Here is a 9,968-nt window from a genome sequence, read left to right on the forward strand (position 1 = left end):
AACTAATTTATTGTAGATCCGATAGCAACGGTTATATTAAACTAAAACGTGGATCTAAGTTGTGTAATAAGCAAGAGTGCTAAGCAAACTTGTACTAGACGTAATTATGACAAATATAAATGTCAGTGATTTTACAAACGGCGAGTATAAATAACAAAAACATGTGGCATCACCAACAGTCGGGAATAATATGTTGGGTTAAACATAAGGCTTATATCATTTTTTGCAAACTGTCAAGTCAGTCTTGTTGGACTCGTCGATTAATTGAAGGGTATAAGTATACGTCCTAGTTTTATGTCCATAATCTAAAAAATATAAATGATTGATTGCATGATATAAATGATTTCACAAACGACAAAAACACAAATTTAGCACATGTAGCATTACCAGCAATCGGAATTAATATGTTGGATGAAACATAGGCATACTTCAATTTTCACAAACAATGGACTCGTCGACTGATTAATTACTGTACGTTAAACGGTCTGTAGGTAAAGGAGTGTCTGTTTCTACAGTGTATTAAAAGAAATATATACCATAGGCAGGCAGGGGAATGCAGAGAAAGAAATGGAGAGATGATATAGATCAGTACTGGGGTGGTGTGAGCAGGTTTAGCAAAGCAAGGAACAGACACATTTGGAGGCAGCATACTACATGCTAAGGCTTTTGTTCGCAGTGGACCGAAAATAGCTGACTATGATAACGACATACCACAGAGGGCGTTAATATACTTTTTTATTAGTCTCTTCTTCCACGTTATCACATCATACAAGTACATGCATATGTATTAAGTGTTGCGTATCACCAAATATCATGATTTTAACCACCAGCTTTTTGGCATGGTATCAATCGATGCGCACGTCCTCTTTAACATGGTGAAAACACTTCAATCCTACTAGAGGAAAAAGTTATTATAGTCGTTTCAGTAAAGACCCTCCCGCCTCCCCCCACTCCTTTTCAGTTAAACTGTAATGGGTTCTCATAGATTCGATAATAAGGTACTTTAAGCATAGACCTACATAATGTGTCGTCTTTGAGAAAAAAGTTTCAGGGCCCGTAGCCAGGAACTTATATGAAGTATCTGGGAGAGCCATATGCCTATGGTGGGGTTCGAGGGAAGGGAGTATGATGTGGAAGTGAGAGGAAAGGCTTCAGGAGCTTCATGGCAAATTGTGTGTTTAGCCTGTTAATTGTGAATATATTTTGCTTTTTTTATAAAATTTATATTTTGTAATTTTATAGAGGGCCCATGAAAATAATCTGGCCTTTGTGCTCAACTGGGTTACCCTCTTTAAATAAAGTTAAAATAAAAAAAATTAAAATGAAATGGTTGTGTTCAGTTTATTTCTATCTTAATCGGCACTTCAACCTGAGCTGAGGCACTCGATGACGTAACCAGGATTTTGAAAGAGGAGCAGGTTATTGGGTGGAGTGTCCCCTCCCTGCGACTTGGGGCCGCCATTCCTCGGTTGGGGTCCGGGGACAAAGCCCCCTTGGAAGTAACGCGTTCTGAACGTTTTAGCATGCACTGTTTTATATTGTGGACAAACATGTTACAGATAAATTGAAAATTGCAATAGACGAATACCAACTCTCCTTCGGGGCTAAGTTGGAAGGGTCATCCTTTAAAAATATGGTATTTAAAATAAATTAAAAAAAAAACAAGTTTGTAGTACCCCTCACTCCTGATTACCCTCATTTCATAAATAATTCTATTATAATTAAACACTGAAACTATTTTTTTTTTATTTCTGTACAGTTGCGCATAGAACATTAAGGAGAAATAGTTTATTTATTTTAAAATGAGAAATTAGCCATATAAATGAATTTGTTTTAGAGTAAACAAGTTTTTACAGGGTAGTATGTATAAGGAGAATGTGATTAATAGTCATCTTAAAACTATGAAATTTAGACGGAGGCATAAATATCTACCTTGTATTACTCCAGAAATTAGGCGTCTAATCACTAGACGAGCGTACTTGCACAAAAAGGCTTTATGTAGCAATGATGATTATGAGTGGCTTAATTATAAGCGTTGTAGAAATAAGGTTACATCCATGATTCGTAAAAGAAGAGGTGATGATATAACTAGTGCATGTTCCCGTGCAAAAGGTAACCCTGGTAAAGTTTGGAAGAGTCTTAATAATGCTATGGGCAGAAACACAAAAGATAGAGACACATTGTCCGTAACCATCAATGACAGCACTCTATCGTACCTTACCTCCACATCTAACAATCTTAACCATCATTTCATTATGGTCGGCACTAATTTTCCTGATCCTGTCATCCAACCAATCTCCCTATAACCCCATACACACATCGTTCTTTAACACTACAGAAACCAACGTGACCACTGCTTGGGTATTTACCCAAAGATCTTGGGTATTTTGACTTTGTCTTGGGTTCTTGGGTATTCTATTTGGTATGCTATTGAACTTACCTAATTAATGCATTATATAATAAAACTTGATCACTGATCTACTGATAACACTGGCCAACTGAGGGCGTATCCGTATTATCACCTCATGAATATTAATTTTAATAATTAACACAAACAATTACAATAAAAACTGGTTTATAAATTGAACTAAAAGGGAAACTATACATGCGAAAAACACGGGGCTTTTTTAAAATTTTAATGCATTTTCAGGACGCATGGGTAATTTTGGGCAATTTTTGCTGAATCGTGGGTAATTTCGACCCAGTCATTGGTGGGTATATCAAAAATTGTGAGTGTTCACGTGGACAGAAACCGACATACTTGCGATACTCGCCTCTCTTGATCCAAAGAAATCTGTAGTTTCGATGGAATCACTAACCTGAGCTGAGCCTAAAATTGGCAGCCCCTATTGTTGCCCTTCATATTACCAAAATGATCAATTTGGTCTCCAAAAAGGTGTAACTCCTATTGAATGGAAGACCTCTGTAGTCATTCCCGTGTACAAGGGGGGGGGGGTAGCAGTAGGGATCCGTGTGATTGTAATAGCTAAAGTTGTGGAGAGAGTAGTGTATGAACAAACTTTAACTTTTCTCAATGACCACAAAGTTCTCCCACCATGCCAATTTGGGTTTCGTATTAAAGGGCATGGAGTTGAAGAAATTTTTACTAAATTTGTGGACGATGCTAGATTAGCTATTGAAGAAAATAAGATTATGGGATCTGCCATGATTGACAACTCTCGTGCCTTCGACACCATAAATCATGCCTTCCTTATACACAAGTTAAAAATCTGTTGGATTTGGTAGTCAATCCATACTTTGGCTAACGAGCTCCAATAGAACTCATTGTGTTGGAATAGGCAATGTATATTCTGAATGGCGGCCTGGGTTTAAATCTTGACAAGTCGACATATTAAAAATGTTTTGTTGTCATGACGAGATAGGTTATCTTGACAAGTCGACATAATAAAAGTTGTATGTTGTCATGGTGAGATAAATTATCTAGACAAGTCGACATAATAAAAATTGTATGTTGTCATGGCGAGATAGATTATCTTGACAAGTCGACATAATAAAAGTTGTATGTTGTCATGGCGAGATAGATTTTCTTGACAAGTCGACATAATAAAATGTGTATGTTGTCATGGCGAGATAGGTTATCTTGACAAGTCGACATAATAAAATTGTATGTTGTCAAGATAACCTATCTTGCCATGACAACATGCCTATGTTTCTGGTGGTGCAACAAGTCTTCTCAGATAATGAATATAAACGGTAGGCCCAGTGTACACAATTTGAATCATGTGCACTTTAAAAAACCCAGTACATCTGTCGTTTACCCCGGTGTAATGGTGGATACAGCCCTTGTTTTGGACCAGAGTAGCTGGTACCAGTTTACCAGGTAGCTCAGGCACAAAGAGAAGAGACCCTTGGTGAGAAGCAACTGTACGAGCTAGACCAAACCGCAAGTGTTTTGAGACTGTAGAGAGTAAATTTAGATCAAAATAGGCCATCTTAAAATTATCGTCACATTGTCAATATTGCATGTTCGTAAAATCGTTCATCTCCTCTCCAAGAATAGTTGATGATTTCAATATCTAACATCGACTGATTCTTGGTCAATAGTTATGATTTGTTGCCAACAAGCCAGGAAGGTTGAACCTGGTTCAACTTTACCAACTTTTTTGCTGACGAATCAGAGTGCCTCCATGGTTGCATTGGGGCAGCTGTGGTGTATAGCGATTTCTGTAGCGCCTGTTTAGCCATTGTATGGAAACTAAGATTAGGTATAAAGTGCTATATAAATCTAACTACATTAAATGTAGAATTATTCAAAAACATCCATGAAGAACGATTGTGATTTAATTAAAAAAGAATTTTTAAAAAAATTCTGAAAATTAAACACTGACATTTCATTATAATATCAAACAGTGAATTAATCAACTCAAGAACACATTTTTATGATGAATAATTATTTTGCATCAAACATATTTCAATTTATATTTTAACTTTTTTTTTTCAGAACCGGCAAAATTATGTCGACTATTATGTCAAGTACATCCTTACGGACAGTGTTGCTAAGCAATTTGAGGTATGAATCATAAACTATAGTCGTTTAAAGCTGGCCAATCACTGCGTCGTATGACATATCCAACTGTGAGCTGTAGACGTGAACAGAACAGATCGTCGTTAGAAACGATCCTTTATGTGCGAGTCGTCGCATTGCGCATAGTGTGTGGCCGGCTTTACTCTGTTGATTTTCATACTCGGAATGAAACAGTTGCACAAATCATATCAATAGCCTGGGGACGCCTGTCATGTACACAATTAAAAACAATCTGATAAGATCGCCTACTTATCAGATTGTTTTTAATTGTGTCATGTACACAGTTAAAAACCATCTGATAAGTAGGCGATCTTATGATACATATACCACATGTGTAATACTGTATGTATCATTGTTTATGCAGGTCTACCTCCAAGTTAAGACCCCTCCAATAAAGGACCACCTCCTATTAATTACCACTTTTTCTGTAGTCGCAAATTAACAAACATCTTTTATCTTCATTATTCCATTAGAGACCAAAGCTGCTAAAGACTATGGAAACCCAAGTCCCAAAAGTGGTCTTTAATTGGAGGGAGACCTGTATTACCATTATCTTTGTCTAATTCTGCTGTTATAATAATAGGTATAGATATACAGTATAGCATGCTATTTTTCTAGGAATAGGGCCTATTGTAATGAAAGTAAACATTGTCTTTTCTCTTTCCACTTTTTCATGAGAGGCAGTATCAAAGAATTGTATAACACATACACGGCCAATATTTATTTCGATTTAGCAAACTTTCCTTCTCTCTATCCTCCTTTTTTTTGCGCAGGCTTTTTCCCGTGGATTTCATTTAGTCTGTGGTGGCCCAGCCTTGAAACTTTTCCAAGCTGAGGAGACGGAGCTACTGGTCTGTGGTAATCCCGAGCTGGATTTCAAAGCTCTTGAGGCCTGTACCACTTATGAAGATGGATTCACAAGGTATACTATCCAAAAGTATGCTGTAAATCAATAGGAACATTGCAATGGCCTGTGTATGTTTGTTTGTTTGTCTGTACGTCTATGACACTGATGTCATCAAATTCGTTGAAAGTTAATGAATTTTTGCATACATTAGGTATTTGGACATATTATTGTGCCATATTGCTTGGATAAGTATTACACAAGAACTTTATTACCCGACTTCATCCATGACTCGGAATGTCTATTTGAATAAAAACCAGATGCAATTGCCTGTCCTCTCCAAATAATAATTGGACTCTAGTGAATGTACCATAAATGCACAGACTATCCCTTTAGATTAGATGACATTAAATCAAATATTAAATTAAAAATTAAAAAATATACATTTTGAGCCTTCTTTAAAGAAAAGTCCTGGATCCGTTTTGTTTGTTTCCTTATTTCTATTTACATCATTACGAATAGTGTAATATATTCTTGTTTCTCTTCACGTTGCAGATATCATCGAACGATAAAAGCATTCTGGAGTGTTGTGCATAGCTTGAATCAGAATCAGAAAAAGAAACTCTTAAATTTTATTACAGGAAGTGACAGAGTAGGTCACCACTTTTATTCATGAATATATCATCAATTCATTAAAACATATTTATCAAATCATAGTCAATCAATACATATTATATGTATTCTTAATAAAAAAAAATTGTTTAATAATAATGCTAATAACAATGTTAGACTTATATATTTTCATGAATGTATTTTCATGTATGTATTTTTGAGAGCAGTTAGCTCAGTCGGCTAAACCGGTGGTAGCCACTGTGGGTGCACTGAACCATGGAGATCCCTTGGTCCTCAGTTCAATTCCCAATGCTGCTCTTTTTGTATTTGCATCAAAATGCAAGTTACAATAACGGACCGTCTTTTGGATGAGACATTTAAGCTGTTGGTCCTGTGTGCATTATGGCCCATGTGCATGAAAAAAAAACGCTGTGTACTCTTTGGAAAAGAGTGAGAGATTGTCTCTGGTATACTGCCCCGCCCCAATCACCTCCAGAAGGACCCCATTGGAAGTAAGCCTTCTTCAGACACTCCATATCCAAATTTTTAGATTTCATCATTTGACTTGAAGATTAGAGTTGACCACCAATGGTGTCTCGCTCTAATTTCCACTTGCCATTTTCATCTTTGTGTCGAATTGGTAATAATTGAATAAATAAAATGAAAATGGCACTCTCAGACCGAAATTTAATTATAATTTTCATTTTCATCTCCATTTTTAAATAATATTGAAAGCAGCTCAGCCACCCTTGAATGATTAGTCACTGCCCTCTTTAAATATGGTTTAAATAAACAAAATATTATTCTGTGTGAACACCAATGATAACACATATCTGAAGACTTATTTCCAGTAGGCTCTTTCCGGTGGTGATTCGGCAGTACACCAGGCAATAAGGAGCTTTTAATTTGCTTTGCACGATGACCTAAATCTAGAATGGAATCACTCATGCATGACCATCATGCATTCTCTGCACAATGTAGATTTGGGCCAAACTGTGTCCTAGAACCGTAGCGACAATGACAACGTTTTCGCATACGCAGTTGACACTGTAGCGACGTCATTACATTGTAATTTGTAGGCCCTACAATCAATAGTTTGCTAAAACCCTAGTAATTTTCCCTTCTTTAACATGCACGTATTAAAGTCATATTGTATTCGGGACCAATGTCTAAACTTCTTTCTATATTTGCATTTTATATTTTTTTGAAAAATAAAACGAACTGTTAAAACATCTATATTTGCCTTTCTATTATCCAGGTACCAGTGAAAGGTTTATCCAGTCTGCCAATAGTCATCCAAAGACACGGACCCGATAGTGACCGTCTTCCAACTGCTATGACTTGCTTTAATCGTTTACTACTTCCATCGTATTCAAGCAAAGAAAAGTTGAGGAATCGCATTACAATAGCATTAGAAAATGGAAAAGGATTCGGTCTGACATAAGTCTACATAATAAGTTAATACTTGTCAGTGGTGCATTTAAGAAAAATATGGTTAGTACCCTCACAAGGTAGTATGGGTATATATCATGCATTCTTCGTAATATGGGTAGTTGGTGTCATGCTCACTGTGTTTGTTCTGCAGTGGGTTCAGTAGTGGCTCCAGGAATTTGCCGACATAGGGGTGCAAACCAAGGAGCCGACTAGTGTTCTTCAAGGTCCCTGAACAAAATCCTTCGTAGGGACCAATGTGTAGAGTTTTTCTTGGTTTTTATGGCCCATATTTGTACTTTAAACAATATTAAGAATTATTATTTTCATGGGCCAATTAATATTTTTTTGGCAAAAAATACGTCTACTTATGGCAATGGTGGGTATTTTCTACGTAATAGAAGCCTGGTTCTCGCAAGAGCCCTAGTATCCGGATCGGGAGCTAACTGTTAGCGTTAATCGTTAGCACCTATGTGAGAACGCCCGATCGGTTAGCAAGCGCTATCGGTTAGCAAGTTGAACACCTTTCTATCATCAACCAATCACACGTACGTGTTTACAAGAGTGCACGCCCCCATTCCAAAAAAATGTACTAGTTATAATCTTTAGGGGCATTGAAATAAAAATACATCCCACCAAACCACATCTAAACATCATTTTTTAATGCATATTCATAGACAAATGTAATCATTTAACCTGATTAAATGCAAACTCGCGTGGTTTTTGTTAATGTATTGAGTGCTATCATTATATATGCATTTTTAATATGCCTGTATTTGTATTTAATATAATTATTTATTTCTGTGTCTATATTCTTCATATGCAAACATATTTATTTTTGTATTCATAATTGCAATAAAGATTGAAGTTGAAGTGATTGTAATTATCTCCATGAATTTGTATTTTAGATGATGGTTGAGGTGATGATAACATATAATAATGATGATGATAACGATTATAACAATCACTCTAAAAATATTGCAAAAAACAAAATACAGTGACACACATTAATTGTCACTTGAAACTGCTAAACTCAGAAAACTGCTGAAGGGACACCACAGCAAGAACAACTTCTAGACAGCAGATATGTCTTTCAGTAGGGCCAAGGGTGGTGGGTCAGGGCCGTCGGAACCAATTCTTTTCGTATTTTTATTACTTTAACATATAGATATACTTTTACCTATAAATTATATTAATCATTTTTGCACGTCAATTTCTTTCGAATGTTTCACCATGTACCGGTATGTGTTTTGTAGTGTACCATTAGCCTATGTATTTCAAGCTCCTGTTATGAATTAATTGAAAACTTTTTTTTAAATCTTTGATTTTAGCAAAATTTGCTCACCTCTGCCCCAACCATGCAGATCATAGGTAGGGTATCTAGTCGCCCACTAGGGGAAGTGGCTCTATAGGTTGCAAGATGCTATTTCCAGGCATCTAGGGTTGTTGTTATTTTTATTTATTTATTTTTTTGGCACAATATTCTTAGGGGTTGGCGCTTAGCGGAATGGTTCATTATCTCCTCGGTAGTATGATAGGTAGAACTGTTGGCTCAGTATCCTTTTATAGCCATTTCTAAACATAATATTTTACATTGAAATAGCATTGTAAGGGTCGGCTCAGAGTAGAAAATGTATTAGTAAACTGTGAACAATATATTAGATACAGTAAATATAACGCAGGTAAAATTATCCCCCACAAGTCACACCGGTATTTCTGATTTATTTATAAAATAATAATTTATATATTAAAAAGTGACTAAACTACATGGTAAAACCTACCCTTGCTGAACACCGTCTCGGTATTTATGAGTAAACTTCATATTATTTTCCTCTGTTTATAATGTAATGTATGTCTACTCAAATCAGTAAGAAGAAAATCCATATAAGGGCACTTCCTCAAAAAAGGTCTTTATATTTGAAGTCGGAAAACATCAGTGTCGGCGCCACCAGTGGAGGTGAGGGATAAATGATCTGGGGAAACGGGATCTTCGACTTCCCATCGAAAAACTTCGTAGTGAACAATATACTTTTACAGTCTCGGGGTGACATTTTCTGGCATGGATTGTCAAGAAATTCGGATGTTCATATCTGGAAATCTATGGCACCGTCAACTGCATTAAGTCCGACTGGGGCTGTGGGAGGGCCTGGTGGTGATGTTTCGTCGGATCTACCCCATATTGTCGAAATCCAGTTTGCCGAATCCCAGATTGCCTAGTCTACTTTGCCGAAATCCCATTTTGCCGAAACCCAGTTTGCCAAAATTCAATCAAAAGCAGTGAAACATTAAAAACAGCATAACGTTCGTGATGGATTACAGTTTTCTCTCTCTCTCTCTCTCTCTCTTTTGTGGGGATTTCACCCACTTTTATTTCATTTCTTCGTTTAAAAAAAATTGTTTTCATCTGGAAAATGACTCAGTTTTAATACTTAAAAGTAAAAAACATATGTAACATCATATGTAGCATAATAATAATTATATATATATTCGCCACTGAGGAAGGACTAGTGTTGTCCGAAAGCTCTGGTTCTATTT

General features: G+C 36.3%; 1 protein-coding gene across 1 annotated transcript; it reads left to right on the plus strand.

The window, feature by feature from the left end:
• Positions 1 to 1,862: 1,862 nt before the first annotated feature.
• LOC117107855 (ubiquitin-protein ligase E3A-like) lies at positions 1,863 to 8,316 on the plus strand. Its single transcript, XM_033249701.1, has 5 exons — positions 1,863 to 2,258; positions 4,463 to 4,531; positions 5,320 to 5,468; positions 5,946 to 6,042; positions 7,261 to 8,316. Exons 1-5 carry the CDS (start codon positions 1,863 to 1,865, stop codon positions 7,444 to 7,446), a joined length of 897 nt encoding a protein of 298 aa, XP_033105592.1. The 3' UTR covers positions 7,447 to 8,316.
• Positions 8,317 to 9,968: the final 1,652 nt, after the last annotated feature.

This window comes from Anneissia japonica, unplaced genomic scaffold (genome assembly GCF_011630105.1).
Source record: "Anneissia japonica isolate Jap-2015-1 unplaced genomic scaffold, ASM1163010v1 scaffold2214_len273412_cov153, whole genome shotgun sequence".
NCBI lineage: Eukaryota > Metazoa > Echinodermata > Crinoidea > Comatulida > Comatulidae > Anneissia > Anneissia japonica.

Excerpts from the sequence above, each read along its gene's own strand:
- LOC117107855 (XM_033249701.1), top strand. The coding sequence starts at position 1,863 with ATGTATAAGGAGAATGTGATTAATAGTCATCTTAAAACTATGAAATTT. Across the intron at positions 2,259-4,462 it reads TTAACCATCATTTCATTATG|AACCGGCAAAATTATGTCGA; the intron begins GTCGGCACTAAT and ends TTTTTTTTTCAG. Across the intron at positions 5,469-5,945 it reads TATGAAGATGGATTCACAAG|ATATCATCGAACGATAAAAG; the intron begins GTATACTATCCA and ends TTCACGTTGCAG.